At 32.9% G+C, this 20,314-nt stretch overlaps 1 protein-coding gene across 1 annotated transcript in view; it reads right to left on the bottom strand.

Moving 5' to 3' along the window:
• LOC113474036 (zonadhesin-like) overlaps positions 1–20,314 on the bottom strand; it is a 47,816-nt gene that overhangs the window by 13,032 nt on the left and 14,470 nt on the right. Inside the window, exons 18-49 of the mRNA XM_026836475.1 lie at positions 19,628–19,781; positions 18,267–18,391; positions 17,740–17,928; positions 17,342–17,471; positions 16,584–16,707; positions 16,204–16,294; positions 15,638–15,761; positions 15,130–15,326; positions 14,549–14,674; positions 13,831–14,034; positions 13,101–13,272; positions 12,540–12,650; positions 11,905–12,021; positions 11,221–11,412; positions 10,574–10,702; positions 9,996–10,188; positions 9,684–9,814; positions 9,083–9,307; positions 8,658–8,799; positions 8,062–8,185; positions 7,056–7,244; positions 6,475–6,597; positions 5,715–5,897; positions 5,222–5,416; positions 4,839–4,947; positions 4,506–4,700; positions 3,743–3,891; positions 3,000–3,077; positions 2,202–2,367; positions 1,653–1,766; positions 935–1,126; positions 383–523 (exon numbers count right to left, since the gene is read on the bottom strand). Coding sequence (XP_026692276.1) covers positions 383–523; positions 935–1,126; positions 1,653–1,766; positions 2,202–2,367; positions 3,000–3,077; positions 3,743–3,891; positions 4,506–4,700; positions 4,839–4,947; positions 5,222–5,416; positions 5,715–5,897; positions 6,475–6,597; positions 7,056–7,244; positions 8,062–8,185; positions 8,658–8,799; positions 9,083–9,307; positions 9,684–9,814; positions 9,996–10,188; positions 10,574–10,702; positions 11,221–11,412; positions 11,905–12,021; positions 12,540–12,650; positions 13,101–13,272; positions 13,831–14,034; positions 14,549–14,674; positions 15,130–15,326; positions 15,638–15,761; positions 16,204–16,294; positions 16,584–16,707; positions 17,342–17,471; positions 17,740–17,928; positions 18,267–18,391; positions 19,628–19,781 — 4,834 coding nt within the window. The remainder of the gene's footprint in view (positions 1–382; positions 524–934; positions 1,127–1,652; positions 1,767–2,201; positions 2,368–2,999; positions 3,078–3,742; positions 3,892–4,505; positions 4,701–4,838; positions 4,948–5,221; positions 5,417–5,714; positions 5,898–6,474; positions 6,598–7,055; positions 7,245–8,061; positions 8,186–8,657; positions 8,800–9,082; positions 9,308–9,683; positions 9,815–9,995; positions 10,189–10,573; positions 10,703–11,220; positions 11,413–11,904; positions 12,022–12,539; positions 12,651–13,100; positions 13,273–13,830; positions 14,035–14,548; positions 14,675–15,129; positions 15,327–15,637; positions 15,762–16,203; positions 16,295–16,583; positions 16,708–17,341; positions 17,472–17,739; positions 17,929–18,266; positions 18,392–19,627; positions 19,782–20,314) is intronic.

Raw genomic sequence — 20,314 nt, 5'->3', positions numbered from 1 at the left:
CTAATGGTTACAGGCAGGCGCGCTAACCACTACGCCACAGCGTCGGACATATATCATAAAACCAGGTAAAGTCAGACGCCATAGGGTTTTACAAGTTTCCACCTATGTAACTTTGTCGTTTTTAATGAATGAATGACACTTTGGACTTTAAAGAATCACAGCTATAAAGAAATTCCTGTTAATCTGTATAGTTTTTTATTTTTTTTAGAAAAAAATTGAATTTATTTTTTTAATGTTTTATAAAATTCGTTTACGTAATTTTGGAAAAAATAGATATCTGATGCGAGGGTATAATTTTTATATTTTTTCGAAAACATAAAAAAAAATTTTTTTAATTATTTTTTATTTTACATTTGGTTTGGCTGATTAATAAGATAACTACCTGCACTGCATTCTTTACAATCACTAATAGATTCTGCCCCTTCTACGTCGTAATATGTTCCCGTTGGACATCTGCCTGGATCAAGTCCTGTACCAGGGGGACAATACATTCCAACAGGGCATAACGTCTTGTTTGCAATTCCTGTAGAAATGGAATTATTTTACAGTGATTTAGATTAACTATTAGTGTTAAGTCTCATGCTATTTACACAATTCCTTAGCATATTTTTGCAGTTTTGAGTGAAAAAGTGCAAATTTTACAAAAGTCCAAAAAAAATTTTTTTCTGACAAATTTAAAAAAAAATTAATATTTTAAAAAAATAGAGCATTAAGCTACTTTTCATCATTTTTTTGGTGATTCTGCTTTAAGATTAAAAAAAATGCAAATGCAATATTTATATTTTAGTAAAAAATAAAAAAAATTAAATTGAAACCCCTTCTACAGAAACACCGGAAATAAAAATTAACAAACAGTAATAAAAAAACAAACAAAAACTAGCCCTAAAAAAACCAACAGCAATCAAAATAGTATTAATTAAATACAAGCCCCTACCTATACACTGGTACCCTGCAGGGCACTCAGCACATGATGATTGTAGTTTAGTTTCTGTATAGTTTCCTGGGGGGCATGGTTTAGGGTAACCACTGCCTTCGGGACAGTAGTAGCCTGCTTCACATTCAAACCCCCAGCTCGATGGTAGGTCAGTGGGGAAGGGGGCAGTGGCTCCTTCTTTGCAGTAGTAGCCTTTTGTATGGGTATATTTTAGTCAAAATAAGACAATTTGTGTTTGAGTATATTTTTGTTAGGTAAAAAATGTGTTTGAGTAGATTTTATTTAGATAAGGAAATTTTTGCCTAAGTATATTTTTAGTCAGATAAGAAAATTTGTGTTTGAGTATACTTTAGGGCAGATAAAAAAGTTTTTTTTTTAAATTTAAAAACAGATACAGTTAGAAAGTCAAAAAAAAATAGGAAAGTCAAAAAAGTCACATATCCTCTAAAAACTATACAAAAGGAAATATAAATAATAAGAAATAAAAAAAAACACAAACAGACACATACAAATGAATAAAAGAAACAGAGTTAAACACAAAAAAATGTAACTGAAAATATAGATTAAACAAACAACCACTTATATAAAATACAAAATTATAGTAGTTACAAAAAAAAACAGAAAAGCACAAAAAAAAACTTCGAAAAGCTATCGCCAGCAAGTAAAACTACCAGAAAAGTAAAACAGACTAAAAAAATTAAAACAGTTGTTGTTATACCTGGTTCACAGTATCCAGATGGTTCAGACATTCCTGGTAAAGGACACGTCCTGCCTGCTATGCATGGTAAGCAGAAACTTGATGAGTTGCCATGCGTGACGTTGTTGTATGTGCCTGTGCAATTAAGTAGCTTGTAAATATGCTTTAAAACTTGAAATAAATTTTATTTGTAAATTTAAAAAAAAATGTGTACAAAATGATTTTAAGTATTTAGATGACATTTTAGTCTTAATAAAAAATAATTTCAGAAGATAAGCAACTAAAAAATAAAGTACCGTTCCTGTTTTAAAAGGTTTTCGGCAATTTAAAACTCAAAACTGTATACATACTTCAGCAAACAAATATACTAGGGTGGGGAAAGATGGGACACCTTTTTCAAAGAACATTTAAAGAATTATAAAACGATATCCTAGCGCCTCCCATAGACCGTTGTTATTTGTTTAAAACACGATCAGGATATTTTGATATTATGTGCTAAAAGTGTCACATCTTCCCCCACCCTACTATATTTGTTTTTTCAGCAAACGAATTTCACAACAGCAAACTCACCTGGATCACACAATTTTCCAAGAGGGCTTGCTTCCCCCATTTCACAATAAGAACCAGCAGGACATGGACCTCCAGTTGGTAACGTACCATTAGGAGTGCCTGTAATGGAACCTTGTCCACACCAGTACCCTGCTAAGCACTGTGCCTCACTGGCAGCTAATCCAACCTAAAAAATTAACTTGTTTTAAACCCTTAAATTTAAAAAAAAAGAAAGAAAAAGATTAATTACTTGAATTTTTTAACACCATTTTTTTTTGCAAAAAGACGATATTTTTTTAAATTAAATATTAAATTGTTGTCTTTTTAACAGATTTTACCACTTGTTTAAAATAAAATGGTAAACTGTTTTTTACAGTTAGTTACTAACTTTTTTGCTTTTTATACACATTGTTTTTCTACAAAAACAATCTTCAATAAATGAATTAGTAAACTGTTTTACAATAAGCTAATAAATTTTTTTGTTTTTTAAACAGCATGTTTAAAATGTTTCTACTACACAAGATTTATTTTTAATAAAAAAGTTAATTTTTTTTACAGTTGGATACTAGTTTATTTTTTATTTTTAATGAGATTTTTTAACATGTTTCTGTAAAAACAAACTAATTAATACAGTAGGTGTTACAGTTTTTTATAAACGATTAAATATTTTTTACACTAAAACATACTTGTGTTTAAATGCATTTTTTCACGAAAAAAATGTAAAAATGCGAATAAATAATATATATCTTCCTGTAAACATTTTTTAACTATTTTTTTGAGAAATTATTTTTATGACAAATACAAATAAATATTCAGTACCTGACTACAATAATATCCCTCTTCACATGGATTACAGAAAGTATCATCAGTAGCTCCTGGTACGCTGTTGTATGTACCCTGGATAAGTCAACATTTTTAACATATGTACTTCATATTGTGCAATAAAAAAAGTAGGCTAATTAACTTGGTAACTCTTAAGCTGGCACGAGGTGTATGAACACCCATGTTATAACGACTGTCGTTTTCCGGCCACACGAGGATAAAGTAAGTTACATTTATTATTTATTCTAATTACTGTTATATTTGTAGGGCATTATTGTTTAAGCATTATATTATTTAAATACAAAGTATTTAAAAGGTGGCATGCTGCCACCATTGTGAGTGCGTTTGTGCGTTGTTGCGCAAGACACATTTTATAGCACTTGAACCTTAGTGGTTTTATTTCCAAAGTCTGGCGCTGTGGCACAAAGCCTCTAACCCAGAGGTAATGGGTTCAAGGCTCTTCGCTGCTACCATTGTGGGCGTATGTGTCCTTGGGCAGAACACTTAGCGCAAAACCCTAACCCAGTGATCACTAATGGGTTGTTCAAGTTGTCAGCCATACATGAAAACAAAAATACCCCTAAAACAATAACCCACAAAGTTATATACGTGGTAAGCTAGTACGAGGTGTATAAAACAGAACACCCGTGTTATAACGACTGTCATTGCCCCTCGAGGGTCAAAAAGTTACATTTATTCATTTCAATAATCATAAAAAACATTGATTTTTAAATTCTTACCTCAAGACAAGGCGTTGGGTTAGTAGAGCCAGCAGGGCAGTAACTACCAGGGGGGCATGGGTGTGTGAATGACATGCCAGTCTCGTTACAAAACTGACCAGGGGGGCAGGTGTCACATGAAGCGGAGTGGTTGCCTGGACTGTATGTGCCTGGTGGAAAAAAACTGGTTGAAACCAGTTTCAAGGGGTTGAAACTGGTATTAGAAGAAATTTTTCAAGGGATTAGAGACTGTATGTGCCCTTTTAAAAAATCTGGTTTAAAAACTAGCATTAAATAAAAAAAATTAGACTGTATACAAAACTGTAGGTCCCTGGCGGAAAAAAATGGTTTGAATCTGTTTTAAGTAGAAACTTTTTACATTGTGTATAGGATTGTATGTAATTTGTGGAAAATTCTTTTGAAACCAGTTTCAATGAGTTTATACTAGTAATGAGTGAACTTCCTCATATGTATAGGACTGTACGTAAATTTGTAATAGACTAACTTTTATGCTCTGTATAGGATTGCATGTGCCTGGTGATCAAAAATGGCTTAAACCCGATTAAATGTCTAATACTAAAGTCCTTTTACTGTTTTAGAACATGGATAGCAGAAAATTAGGTAAATATGAAATATTGGTAAAGAATTTGTATGAATTTTTGGTTAAAAAGTAAATATACTGTAACTTGACAGCGGACATAAGGTATACAGTCATATAACACAAATCTATTCTACTCACTGCAATTGCATACAAATGTATATAACACAAATACAATCTACTCACTGCAGTTGCATCTTGTTTGGTCTTTAGCCCCTGCTGGTGCATAATAACCAGGCTGTGCAACCATCTGTGTTGGTGTGCTTGCACCACCGGGACAGTAATAACCAGGGGAGCAGTCTCCTGTCACTCCAATAGAGTTTGTGCCAGAACAGAATTTACCAGCAGGGCACGCCACACAGTTGCTTTGACTTTTAGCTCCTAGAAAAAAAATTATATAAATTTTTTAGTAAAAATTTACTTTTTTTTTTTCAAAAATTTTTTTGGTTAAGGCAATTCTGACGGAAATACCATAAAAAAATGGGAAAAAAAATAAAATAGAGAAAAAACTTTTCGCGCCTTCTGATTCTGAGTATGTTCCTGGTTCGCATGGTTGGGGCCATTTGACCCCGGAAGGGCAGTAACCCCCTGCTGTGCAGTTGCCACCTGTTGATCCATCTGTGGGGGTCTAAATGTAAAAGAGAATGTGAAAAATGAGAAAAAATAATGCGAAAAAAGGGAAAAAATATGTGAAAAAAATATTAAAATAATGCGAAAAAGTATGTGAAAAAGATTAAAAAAGATACTGTAAAAAAAAGAAAAAAGCTGCATAAATTAAATGAATGAATGTAACTTATCTGTCCTCATGCGACGGGGCCTCGATTTAAAAATTTGTAATATATAATTCAGTACAAAGAGAAAAAAGAAAAAGGCAAAAACAAAAGAGAGAATTGAGTACATACTGGATTAGTTGCTCCTTCTATGCAGTAATAACCAGCATCACAAGGGCCTGTAACTTCTGAGTTGCCAACACCCATACAGTAGTAACCACCAAGGCATAAGGTGCATTCAAGATCACTTTTAACGTTCGTACGATTGCTGTATGTCCCTGCTGGGCATGGTTCTGCGTCAACACGGCCTGGAGTGCAGTAGAAGCCCTGGGAACGGAAAATTACAGAAAATTTACCCAAGAATGGAAATATAAAGGAAAATTACCCTGGGAATGGAAAATTAAAGAGAATTTACCCATAGAATGGAAAATTACAGAAAAATCAAAAAAGTGAGCCAATTTTATTACATGAGAAAACATTAGTAAATTTTGCTTTTTACTTACAAAAACAAATATTTAAATTATGCCTTTTTATTCAAAATAATAGTAAACAACTTATTTTTCATATTTAACTTAAACATTTTTTTTACAACTTTGCTAAAATTTACAAAATGTAAAAATCTTACCACTGGGCAAGGTAGTGGTTCAGCGGTTCCAGGGTTCGGACAATAATACCCAGATAAACACTCAGTACAACTTATCGATGAAATAGCTGATGTACCATTGAGGAAAGTACCAGGGTCACAGGGGTGGGTGTTTGATGCACCAGTGCCTGCTGTACAGTAGTAACCGCTGGGGCAAGGGCCCGCCTGAAAAAATAAAAAAATGATAATTTTGAAAAATAGTAAAAATATTTTAAAAAGTTGAAAAATTGCTAATTTTACAAATATTTAAAAATTATTACTAAATATTCAAAAATGTAAAAAACAGAAAAAAATCTTGGAAAAACTACATTAAGTTGGGGTAAACTGGTTAATATTTTCAGTCTCTTTTATCATCTCATATTGAAAAACAGTTACAGAATTATATAACCATATCCTCACAACTGTCAAAGAGCGCTCGTACTTCTTAAAACACAATTAGGAAATATTGGATATCATGTGCTAAGGCTATCCATCTTACCCTATATTACTATATAGTGGGGTGGGGGAAGATGGGACACCTTTTCATTCTGTTTTCTTGCACATTGGGTAGTAAACAAAGAACATGTAAAGAATTATAAAAGCACATCCTCACGACTCCCATAAACAGTTGTTAGTGGTTTAAAACCTGATCAGGGCATTTGGATATTATGTGCTTGAGGTGTCCCATCTTACCCAATCCTACTACACGTAAAACAAATATATATATATATATATATATTATATATATTTAAAATCAATTTACCGGGGCTGTTAAATTGGTAACGTCGCAATAATATCCTTCAGTACACTGCACACAATCAGATTCTGTTTTAAGACCTGTCTGGTCACTGTAGGTTCCCACTGGACATGGTACAGGGTATGCATTCTAAAAAATATATCGATTTTAAATTTTAAAAGAAAAAAAATTTTACATAAATTTTTTAAAAATTTAAAAATAATAATAAATTATCAAAATATTTTTATAGTAGTTTTGTGGTTGAAAATATTTAGTAAAACAATAATTTGTCACGATAGTTTAAAATGTGTAGTGTGAAATTTAAATTGAGATTTAAAATTTTGGTGTTACATGCATATTTAGAAAAAAAACTAAGTAGGTTTTAATCAAAAATCCTTCAAAAATCGGTTTGATACGTTTTGATTTAAAACTAAAGATTCGAAAAAGACCTTTTTTTATTAAACACAAGATAATAAAAACAGTTAACATACAAAAACAAAAAAATTTGCCAAAAAATGTTATGCAAAAATACAGTTTTATACAAAAACACAAAATTGTAAAACAAAAAATTTATGCAAAAAAAAACGTTTTTTTTAAAAAACACGTACCGTACTACCCAACAGACAGTAGAAGCCAGCAGGGCATGAGTTATTGTATAAGTTTGGTGCTTGGGTGCTGCCTTCAGGACAATGCATGCCAGATGGACATACTTTATTTGGTAAAGAATAAGCAGGCAGACTGTCTTCATCGCAATATCTACCAGCTGGACAAATTTCACATTTTGAGGCTCCGTAGTCCTAAATATAGGATTGAGTTTAGGAAAATATAGTAGTTTGGGGGATATGGGACACCTTTTCTGTCTGTTTTCTTGTCCTGTTTGGTAGTAAACACAGAAAATTCAATAAATTATAAAACCGTATCCTCACATCTTTCATAGACCGTTGTTATTTGTTTAAAACACTATCAGGATATTTGGATAGTATGAGCTAAATGTGTCCCGTCCCCCCCCCCCCCAACCATTCTACATATTTAAATAGGATGAATGAATTTAACTAATTTTTCACTGTGTGGTGTGGCACTACAGTTGTTATAACATAGGTGTTCTGTTTCATACACCTCCTAGTCCAAGAGTTGTCATAACTTTAAGAGTGATTAGTATTATGTTTAAGATTTGGCTGATAATTTTGACAACCCATTAGTGACCACTGGGTTAAAGTAATTGGTAACTCGTAAGCTGGCTCGAGGTGTATGAAACAGAACACCCGTGTTATAACGACTGTCGTTTTCCAGCCACGCGATGATAAAGCAAGGTATATTCATTTATTAATTCACTCCTTTAATATGGTTTCCTAAACTGTAATAAATTCATTACAGACCATTATTTTACAGTAATTAACGAATATATTGGAAATTTAATTTGCGAGGATAAAGTAAGTTACATACATTCATTCACTCTTTTTTGCGCCCATTTGGTAGTAAACAAAGAACATTCAAAGAATTATAAAACCGTATCCTCTTTTATCTATGTGGCTTGGTAACAAATTCATTAAGACCATTATTTTACAGTAATAAACGAATATATTGCAAATTAAATAGCTTTAAATTGGTACTTACAGAATATTGGCCTTTCCCACAGCTAACAGGGTCAGCAGTTCCATTATCAGGGCAGTAGAAACCTGCCACGCATGATGCACAGTCTTCAGGACCATCAGATCCAGATACGTTATTGTATGTCCCACTGTGGATTATATTTTAAATTATATATAGCTTTTAAAATTGTTTGGTAATATGCTATATAAAGAAAAGTAATGTATTTTTACAAAATTTCAAAATTAAGGTGTTTTATTATGAAAACCAAAAATTTAGAATTTAAAATGATTTTCCATGGAAAATCGCTTTTTTTTATTTAAATAAAGAAAAAACACAGAATAATTTGAATTAAACAATTATGTGACTTAAAAATTTTATTTCTATGTAAACACAAAAGTTTCATAATTATTAAAATCAAAACACTTTAACCAAAAAATTTCATTACAACGAATAAAGCGAAAGGTATTATTTATGAAAAATTACATTGTTATGTAAACATAAAACATTGTTGGTCACAGAAAATTCCGTTATAGATTACATTACCTTTCAAAAAATTCTATTACTTTTCAATTTCAAAACAAAATTAATGAAAACTTTCACTACAGATCATATTAACTTACGGAGGGCACAACATGGGCGTACTTGAACCTTCTGCACAGAATGAACCTTGCAAGCAATCATCGCAATCTTCCCATCTTACGATACCTGTCTGGTTGGAGAATGAACCAGAGGAGCACGGGTACTGCGTGGCGTACTGTGTGCCTGGGGGGAATGAAGGGGGTGAATTAGAAACAAAAAAAAAAATTGTTTAATTTTTATTCATCTTTTTATTCAGGGTAAACAATACAAAAAAATGTTTTATGTATTTTTTTAAATTTATGTAAAATTAGATTTCAAATAAATGAACATAACGCTTGAATACGTGCGTAGCATAATAAGTGTAGATAAAATATATTTATTTTGCACACTTTAAGCCAGCTTTTACAAAATGACCTACAAATGTACACTCATTTTTTTACATTAATTATTTTAGATGTCAAATTACCTGCAGGGCAGTAGTATCCTGCAGGGCAAGGCCCTTGAGGTTGTGTGCTACCATTCACACACCATGAACCCTTGGGACAAATCCAGCATTCATCCAGCCATGCTAGGTTAGTTTTGTTGGAGTATGACCCAGCGGGGCAGGGGAATTGGGTGGGGTACTGGGTCCCGTTGGGGCAGTAATATCCTGGGGCGCATTTTAAGGGGGCCTGGTTGGTGCCTCCAGTACCTAGAGGGGAAAAATAATTTGGGATTTTGAAAAACTGGGAAAAATGTAATAGCATTCAGAATGTAAGTGATTTTTTGTTGTGGATTTTTGGGTTAATTAAAAAGGACAATATATATTAAAAAAATAAAATTAAAAATATTTTTTTTGAATTTAAGTAATCTTTTGTTGTAAATTTTTAGTTAATAAAAAAGGACAGTATATATTAAAAAAATTTAAATAAAATATTTTTTTTGCTCAAATTAAAAAAATCATAACTTAAAATATCATTTTAAAATATTAGATATTTTAATAAAGTGAAATTATACATGGAATAAAGTATTTACCAGGTGTATTCACATTTTATGTAGGTTTTGTAATAATTTGGGTAAGGACTCACCAGCAGGGCAGGAAAATCTAACAGGGCAAGTTTCACACTGGTCAGCTGAAGTAAGGTTGTAAAAATCTGTAAAAGTTCCGTTTGGGCACGGGTTGGTGTTGGAAAGTGATGTCCCCTCTGGGCAAAAGTGCCTGGAAAATGAGAGAATTAAAAAAGGAAAAAAATGAAAAAAGAGAATTTGAAAAGAGAAAACTGAAAAAAATCAACACTGCAATTTTAGAAGTTCCTAAAAAATGAGGGAATTATAAAAAGAAAAAGGAGAAAAAAAGAAAAGGGAAAAGATAAAGTGTAAAACACTGAATTTTGGCATACCCTGGGTCACAGGACTTGTCTGGCCCCTTTAGTGCAGATTGTGTGCACGCTGTGCCTGCTGTGCACTGTATGCAGCTGTTCGGGTCTGACTGGCCAACATTAGGTTGAAATGTGCCTGGTGCGCACGCTGTAGGGTTGGCAGTTCCTTGTGTGCAGTAATAACCAGCAGGACATGCAACGCACGCATCTGCAGCTAATATATAAATGTACAATTATAAGTTTATTTAGTAAAATAAAGTTATTTAAAAATTGTAAAAGTAATTAGAAAATTTTCAGTGTAAAAGTCATTTTTCTGTAATTTAATGTAAAATTCATTTCTGTAAACTTAAAACAACTTTAAAAGCTGAAAACAAAACACATATTTACCAAAATTGAACAAAAAGGATAGGCGTTAACACAAAAATCTGTTCTAACATATTCATTAAATTAATTTTTGAACATTTTTAATTTTTCCTCATGTATGTTTTTAATAGTACCAATAATTCACCAAAAACATATTTTTTTGGCATTTTAGAAGCCAATAAAATCAAATTTTTGTAGAATAATTTTTAGTTTAATATAAATGCGTGCAAACTTACTTCGTGCCCCTTCTTCTGCAGTGTATGTACCAGCAACACATGGTGTAGGGGGAGATGGACCTCCTATAACACCTGTACCTGGACCACAGTAATGGCCGCGCGGACATGGGACACCAGGTTCAGAGCATCCTGTTATTTATAAGTTAAAGTATATTAAGTAACACTTTTCTTATGGCATTTTCCCCAATTATTCCAAGTGTAGCATTTTGTCAAATGAGTTTCACTTTTGTCACAACAAAACGAGAGTCGTTATAACACGGGTGTTCATACACCTCTTGCCAGCTTGCGAGTTACCATAAATGTAACTTTAGAAGGAATTTTTTTACGTATGGCTGACAATTTAGACCACCCATTGACCATTGGGTTGGAGCAATTGCCGTTAAATGTCTTGCCCAAAGAGACATACGCCAACAATAGTAGCAGCCACAAGTCTTGAACCCATCACCTCTGGATTATAGGCATGGGCCCTAATTAACTGTGGCATGGCGCTGGACTATTTTCAAAATATTTTCGAATCTGTTTTTTATCCTCATGTGAGTTACTAAACTTTTTAACTGTAGCCTACACTGCATTCGGATAAATTAACACAATAAACTTTAAAGCAAGGATCTAGTATCTAGGCATTAACTTGAACCATTGATACTTACCACTTGGGCACGACCGGCCTTCTGGGCACTCCTTACAGCCATTTACATCTTCCTGGCCAGGATAGGGCCCATAGGTGCCTGCTGGGCATCGATTTTCATTAGCAGTCTGTGTTCCAGCTACGCAGTAAGCACCTCGTGGACAGAGGTTGTTGACGCCAGGAACGCCTTCTGTTGCAGCAAGGCAGAAGTAACCTGAAAATTGTATGTACAATATTTTAGAAACTTAATGGGAATTGCTCTAGCCCAGTGGTCACTAGTGGATTGTATTTTTTTTCAGCCATACATAAAAACAAAAAAATCTAAAGAAATAATGCCCTGGAAAGTTACATACATGGTAACTCGAAAGGGGGCAGGAGGTATAAGGAAAAGAACACTCATGTTATAACGACTGTCCTTGCCCACCATGCAAGGGTAAATAAGTTACATTCATTCATTAGAAAATATTACATTCATTCTATAGTTTTGAAAATGTTGGTCTAACACTGTGAGTGTAAAGTTTTTATACTGAACAGTTAAAAACTTCTTGTTAAATGGTAAATATGCATATTTTTTTACATATTATTAATGAATCTAACTTGCGTTATCCTTGATTGGCAGGAAAACAACATTCATTCATTATAATACCGATGTCCATACTACATAAAACCTAATCATTTCAAAAAGTAAAAATATGTAACGGGTTACCTGCAGGACAGTCTGTGCACCCATCAGTGCCTGTTGCTGAGGTTAAACCTTCTCTTGATCCATAAGTACCAGCAGCACATTCAGTAGCAGTAATGGCACCGGCAGTACAGTAATAACCTTAAATTCAGATTTGAATAAATTAAATTTGAAAAGTTATTTTGTTTTAGAAAGGGTGAATAAAAAAGAAAAAAAAATATAAAATAATTTTGTTTTCGTAAAACGTAATGTTCTAAAATAGATGAATGTAGAAACAAAATAACCAAAAAAACATTCAACAAAAAATTAGTTTCTTTTTTGTAAAATACAACAAAAGGGGGAAAATGTAAAAAAAATATCTTTTCTTATAACTTTCAAGTAAAAAGCAAACAATTTAAAAATTAAGTGCGATTTTTACATAAATACAGCTAATTTTGTAATACTGTTTATGTGTTAAAAAAAAACACGGTAAAACTATTTTTAAAAAACGGTAAAAAGTGTTTAAAAAAAAATCGGTAAAACTGCTCTTACCTATCTAAAAAAACATTTTTCACATTTTTTTCAGAATAATAAAAAAAAAAAATTTAAAATTTAAATGCAATTTTACAGGGACAAAATTATGGAACACTGGTTTCAAAACACAGAAAAACTAATCTTACCTATTGGGCATAATCCACTAACAGGGGTAGGTGAAGTACTTGCTTCACCACATAAATAACCAGCATCACATGTTACACACCCTGTTGTACTAGCTGCTGTGGAATATGTACCTGAAAAAAAAAAAAATAAAGGAAAAAAAAAAAAAATACTTTAAAAAAAATTCTTTTCATGGCACGAAATAACAATGAAAGTAAACATAAATATTTTTTTACTGGCTAATCTGGTATAAAAACGTAGTGTATTTCAGACAATTTATCGGCCATTTGGCAAGACAAGTCTTGTTGGAAATATACTATGTCTAATACCAAATAAGCCGGAAAAAAATTATTTAAATTTTCCTGGTAGCAAAAAAAACGGTTAAAAAAAAAAAATTTAAACTTGCTATAAAAAATTATAGATAAATTAGTTTTGTTTAAAAAAATTATAATGTTCAAAATGAAATAAAAAAATATTGGCGAAAAAGGATAAAATAATAATGTTCAAAAATTGATGTATTTTGAAGCAAAATAAACCTAAGAAGGTATAAAAAATAAAAATACATAATGTTTTGCAAATTTTACCTGCTGTACAAGGTGTTGGGTAAACAGCTGGGTTTGTAATGCAATCAAATCCAGAAGGACACGGAGTGCATTCAGTCTGTCGTCCTAAACTGTAGGAACCAGGGTCACATGGGGTTCCCGATGTTACGACTGTTGTTGAACAATATTCACCAGCTGGACACGGTGTGCAAGCCTGGATGTGTTAAATAAAGTTTAATTATAACTTAAGGCCTAATTATAAAGTGGGCCGTATTTTCAATTGTGTTTAAGTACAGTGTATGCTGTCTTTTTCATATAGTAGGGTGGGGGAAGATGAGACACCATTTCATCCTGTTTTCTCGTCTCATTTGGTTGTAAACAAAGAACATTCAAAGAATTATAAAACCGTATCCTCACAACTCCCATAAACCGTTGTTAATTGTTTAAACACGATCAGGATATTTGGACATTATGGGCTAAAGGTGTCCTGTCTTCCCCCACCTTACTATATAAAGTTTGCTTTATTTTTCAATTGTGTTGAAGTACTCTTTTATAATTTTAACCAGTTTTTACATGAATAATGCAGTTTTTCAATGATTTTATACATTTTGACACAATTTTTAAGCTAATTTAGGTATTTCGGATAAATTTTGACACATTTTACCAGCGCAAAAGCCATCTCAAAACAAAAAAATCTCAAAACAAAAAATTAAAGCTACAATACTCTAACTAATATCTTTATTTTAATAATATATATATATTCGAAATTTACCATTTGCTTGGCTATAGAGTAGGTACCAGCAGGGCATGTTATAATTATGGGAACAAATATGGTTGGACAAGCGTAACCAGGCAGGCAATCTGTACATGTAGCCACACCAGTGGTGCTGTATGATCCTGATGCACATGCAGTTGCCCCACCATCAGCTGTATTAAAAGTAAGGCATTCGTAACCAGCTGGGCAGGTTGTGCACGTCTGTAATAAAGGCATTGAAAAACATTTTGCATAGTTTAATCAAATTTAAAACTCTTTCTGTCATTTTTTTGCAAAAACAATAATTTTAGAAGAGGTATGAATTATAAAAATTAAGAAACATAATAAAAAAGAAAAAAATTGTAGAAGGTAATAAAAAGCCAACGAAACAAAAATAAATTTAATGTAACTAATTTTTCTCCGCATGGAGAGGCAGCAAAAGGCATTACTACATAAGTGTTTTGTTTCATACACCTCATGTCGGCTACCAAACTAATTTTAAATAAATTGAAATTAAAAATCTTTTATTTTGGGATTTTTGTTTAAATAATAAAACTTAAAAAAAACGCAAAAAAAACTTACGCGAAAAAAACAGAATTTTTTAGGTCGTTCTAAAAATTTAGTAGTTTGTTCACTGAGTGAATAGTACTACAGTTGCAAAAAAATGCTGTTACCCTATCTACACAAACTGATACATTAATATATATATTTACATATTGTTTTTTATTCAACTTACAGTTTGGTCAGGCCCTGAGAAAGTACCATCTTCACATGTGACCATAGTATCACTGTTAGTATATGGGCATGCCTGGCCTGCTGGGCATGACTCACACTTTGTTGCATTCGACAATGAATATGTGCCCTGGAATATTATATTAAGGGTATATTATCATGTTATGAACATGTCTTATGCTCACTGCCGAGTCATACTTTATGCTCACTGCCGAGACAAACCCAATTTTGTATTTAAGAATAAAATAAAACTTTTTATTTATCTACACCCATTATTTATGTTTACATAAAACACAGTATTTACACCTTATGTCCACTGTCAGGCTGTTGCCACATATGTTTAATGGGTGTCATTCCTACCCCTCATACCCGCTGTCAAGCTATGCCACCAAGACAAGCGTTAAACATGCCTTATGCTCACTGTCGAGCGATACCTTACAATTTTGACATTAAAAACAAAATAAACTTTTTTTTTACAGAAAGCAACAAATTAAACCTTATACCCACTGGGTGTTGACAGGCACGATATATTCCTATACCCACTGTTAAGCTACAACACAAACAAAATGACAAAAAAGCACATACCGGCATACACGGCACATTTCCACTTCCATCAGTGCTCGGACACATCGTGCCCGCCGTGCAACTCGTGCAAGTTGCGCTCCCGCCAAACGAGTAAGTACCAGTGGCACACGGAACTTTGGTGTCAGTTGTAGTGTCCGGGCATGAGAAGCCAGCTGGACACGGAGTGCATGACGTCTGGTTTTCAAAGGAGAAGGACCCTGAGTGATAAATAATTTGTAAACTTTTCTTCGTTTTTTTTGTAAAAAAAATTATAAAAAAAATTAAGCAAAAATTAGTTTTAAACTTTTTTTGTTTTTTTAGTAAAATATAAAATTATAAAAAAAAAATTAATAAAAAATATATAATTACATATACATTTTTTTAAATTTTATTTTTTTAAAGTAATGTCAAAATTATTTTAAAAAATAGAGTAGTTTTATTTGTTAAAATTTGCAGAACAGGAACATACATATATAAAAAGTAAGAAAACTTAAAAAAAATAGTAAATATACTCTATGTAACACACTACCTGCTTCACAGTTGATAATTGGGCCTTGGTTTGTATATGGACATGCATTCCCAGCAGGACATGCACTACATATCCCATCACCTAAGATTGCATATGTACCTGGTGTACAAGGTACCACAGTACCCTGTAATGTGTGTATGTTAATATAAAAACTTAATTTTAATAAGCGTTTAGGAAAAATTTTTGATATGTTTTTAAACTATGTCTTAGGTAATGGGTTCAAGGCTCGTCGCTGCTACCATTGTTGGCGTATGTGTTTTGGCCAAGACACTTAACGGTAATTGCTCCAACCAAGTGGTCACTAATGAGTTGTCCAAATTATCAGCCATACTTAAAAAATGAAAAAAAATCCCCCCAAAAAATAATCACCCACAAAGTAACATATATGGTAACTCGTAAGCTGGCACGAGGTGTATGAAACAGATCACCGCTGTTATAACGACTGTCTTTTCCGGCCATGCGAGGATAAATTAAGTTACATTTAGTACCCACAAAAGGAAAACAATTTCATAGGCATCTATCAACAGTGAATGTTGATTTACAAAAACAAAGTTATTTCCACTTACCCCTTCACAACTAGCACCTGCAGGGCATGGTTCACAGTTAATACTACCAGCTGGTATGTAGGAACCAGTAGGACATACCGATGGACTAGTTCTGTGAGTTTATGGGTTTTTAAACTTTTTTTTCAGAAATTTTCGAATAAAAAAAAAATGCACTTTATTAATTACAAAAAAAATTATAGCAAAAAAATTTTGCAGTTCTTTCAGTTTATTACTTTTTTAAACTATCTTGAAATTTTAAATTGAAAAATGCACTTTATTAATTATAAAAATAATACAAAAAAATTCCGCTTTGCATGAAAAAAATTATTAAAAACATAAAATTAAGACAATTTTTCATAAAATTTTTATAAAATATGAAATAAAAATAGGTATTTCCTTACGTTGGGTCAAGGCATGTTGAACCAGCTGGGCATGGTGTACAAGTTGTTTGGCCTGTTTTTCCTTCAGTAGTTGAACCAATTGCACATTTAAGTGGAGCTGCTGCAGGGTCAGTACAGATGTAGCCTGTATGAATGAATGAATGTAACTTGCTTGTGTTGTGTAGCCCGGCAACGACAGTCGTTATAACACGGGTGTTCTGTTTCATACAACTCGTGCCAGCTTACGAGTTACCAGATCATTGAACCCATATATAAGTGGATATATAGTAGGAAGGGGGAAAATGAGACACCTTTTCATTCTATTTTCTCGTACATTTTGCTAGTAAACAAAGAACATTCAAAGAATTATAAAACCTTGTCTTCGCGACTTTCATAAACCGTTGCTAATTGTTTAAAACACGATCAGGATATTTATATATTTTGTGCTAAAGGTGTCCCATCTTCCCCCACCCCACTATATGAGATTTCAGACCTTTTTATATTAATATATTTCATGATGCTGTTAAACTAGTCTGAAGTTTGTTTTTAAGATGTAAACTTTATACTACATAATGGTTACAGTGATGAACCAAATCGCTAAATTAACAATATTTCTAATTGTAAACTATAACAAACAAAAATTTTACTACTATGAAAAAAATGGTTTCAATGTAAATTAGGATTAAACATTCCCAAATTAAAATATATAATTTTAATTACAACGTTTTTTATATTAAATTATGTATACAAACTTAGAAAATGTTTTACACTCAATTTACCAGATGGGCATGCATAACATGTATCATTTCCTTCCAAACTGAACACACCAGTACCAGTGCAAGTAACTGGTGTAGAAGCTGTAGTAGCACATGATTGGCCAGCAGGGCAAGGCTTACAATTTCCATCACGCTAGGATATAAAAGAACAGATGTTTAAAATTTCAAAAACATTGACTAAAAAAAGAAACGCAAAAATTAAATACACTTAATTATTCGTTTTTTGGGTAGGAAAAGGGCAAATTCTTAACAAAGTTTTACAAAAAATAAAGTATATATATATGATTTAAGAAATAAAAGAACTAAATATTTTTTAAGGAACTAATAAATAAAATGTTAACAAAATTAATACACAATAATAAACAGTGTATTTATTTATATAAATAAACCATATCACTTACCAGAAGAGAGTATTCACCAGTCACACAGTTAACGGGTGTTTTATCAACTTCTATACAAGATTGACCAGCTGGGCAGTCAATGCATGATGAACCACTACCACCAAGAGAATAAGTACCAGTAGGACAAACTAAAGGTTCAGCAGCAGGATCTGCACAGTATGTTCCAGGTGGGCAAGTAAAGCATTCACCCTGTTGGAAAATATGAAAAAAAAAAAATTTTAAAACAATATTTTTTTAACAATTTTTTTTATAATTGCGTCTTTTTAAAAAAAAATATAAGCTGTTCATACACCTCGTGCCAGCTTACGAGTTACCAAGTATGTTACTTTGTGGGTGATTATTTTGGGCCGAATTTTTCAACCCATTAGTGACCACAGGGTTGGAGCAATTGCCATTAAGTTACTTGCCCAAGGACACATAGCCTACAATGGAAGCAGCGACGAGCCTTGAACCCAATACCTCTGGGTTAGAGGCTGGCACGCTAACCAACTGTGCTATGGCGCACGTATTTTAATTTAAATACTCACGTCTCCTTTGTGGCTGTACGTGCCAGTTGAGCATGGGTTAGGTCCTGCTGTTGGGTCTAGGCATTCGTTTCCTGCAGGGCAATCTTGACAGTATGATTGTCCTGGGTTTCCATCGGTTGTGGTGCCTATGAAGACAGTGTGTTTTAAATTAGGAGGTAGATTGCTGTTTTAAGGTATGAGAATTGGTCTTTTAAAAGTTTTTTTAACAAACGTATGTGTAATTTTTTTTATTCTTTACGGATGAAGTCCTTGTTTAGAACCTGAGATTAAGGCCAGATTTGGCCCTCTACCTCAACATTCGAAAAGGCCATTTAAGTCCTTTATGCGGCCGGTGCGGCGACACCACATCGCACTCAGACTCATATTTTTGCACCATTTTTTATCCTCGTGTGCTTACGAGTTACCACACTTTTCAATTGCTGTTAACTGTCTTGCACCACAACTTCTACGCCCACAAAGGTAGCTGCGAAGAGCCTTAAACCCATTACCTCTGGGTAAGAGGCAGGCGCGCTAACCAATTGTGCCACAGCACAGGATTTTTCACATTTTACTAAATATATTAAACTAACAAATTTGATAACACTATATTATAACATAATTCCTACTTGCGCAGGTGTCTGCTGTCTTAAATAAACAAGCCTTAGTTAAGTACCCTCATACATGCAGTGATAAATCAAGTTATGTTTGTTAAGTCAACATTATTACACAGCTTACAAGTGATTGATTATATAGGACAATGTTTAACTTGGACTTGAACTATGTAAATGGGCAAACTTTATTCAAGTATGCAAACATTTTAATGTCAGTTTAAACTGTGTGATTAGGCGGTTTTCAACAAAATACTGTTATTGTGCATATTTAACAAAAACTGTATTATTGCGCGCTTTTAACGAAATCTGTGTTATTGCGCATTTTTTACAGAAACTGTGTTATTGTGCAGTTTTTAACAAAACCTGTGTTATTGTGCGGTTTTTATCTATAGCCTGTTGTTTTGCTGTTCATTCTCCTTTCTTGTTTTTTTTTATATAACGTGATCTTCACTATCCTCTTTCAAAAAGAGATAAATAAAATTATGTTAACACACATGGTAACTCGTAAGCTAACATACATGGTAACTCGTAAGCTATTATACATGGTAACTTGTAAGCTGGCATGAGGTGTATGAAACAGAACACCCCTGTTATAACGACTGTCGCTTTCCCTCCACGCCAGGATAAAGCAAGTTACATTCATTCATTCACAAAGGTACATACATAGTAACTCGTGTATGGAACAGAACACCTGTGTGATAACGACTGTCCCTCCATGCGTGGATAAAGTTACATTCATTCATCCATTTTTTTCTGTCACATACCACTTACCGTTTTTACAACTTGTGCACGAGCCATCTGCTTCCAAAGAGAATGTTCCAGAAGGACAATCAACAGCTGAAGTACCTCCAGGACATGATGAACCAGCAGGACACGGGTTGCAATAACTTGCATTAGATGAGCTGTAGTGACCACTTTTACAAGGCTGATAATAACAATAAATTGTAACAATAATTATTATATAAAAAAAACAAAAACAACAATAAATGTTAAGGATATCAATTTTAATAATTGGACAATTTTGGTGTAAATTCGAAACTACCAAAAGTAATGTCATCGGGTCAAAAATATAGAAGAGAATTCTAAAACATTAAATTAGATAGGTAATGTTTTCGAAATGGTGAGTTGTACAGTACTTAAAAGTTTAGGTAAGAGTTTAATGATAGGAAAAGATATATATGCAAAAAAAATTTCGATATCTATATTTTTTATACCAAACTTGAATGAATGAATGAATGTAACTTACTTTATCCTCGCGTGGCCGGAAAACGACAGTCGTTATCACATGAGTTTAACACCTCGTGCCAGCTTACGAGTTACCATGTATGTTACTTTGTGGGTGATTATTTATTTGGGAAGTTTTCCATTTTTTTTATGTATGGCTGATAATTTGGACAANCCATTAGTGACCACTGGGTTGTAGCAATTGTCGTAAGTGTCTTGCCCAAGGACACATAC

Source organism: Ciona intestinalis, chromosome 10 (genome assembly GCF_000224145.3).
Source record: "Ciona intestinalis chromosome 10, KH, whole genome shotgun sequence".
Lineage (NCBI taxonomy): Eukaryota > Metazoa > Chordata > Ascidiacea > Phlebobranchia > Cionidae > Ciona > Ciona intestinalis.
The sequence above is the reverse complement of the archived record's forward strand: the minus strand, read 5'-3'. Positions and strand labels throughout refer to the sequence as shown.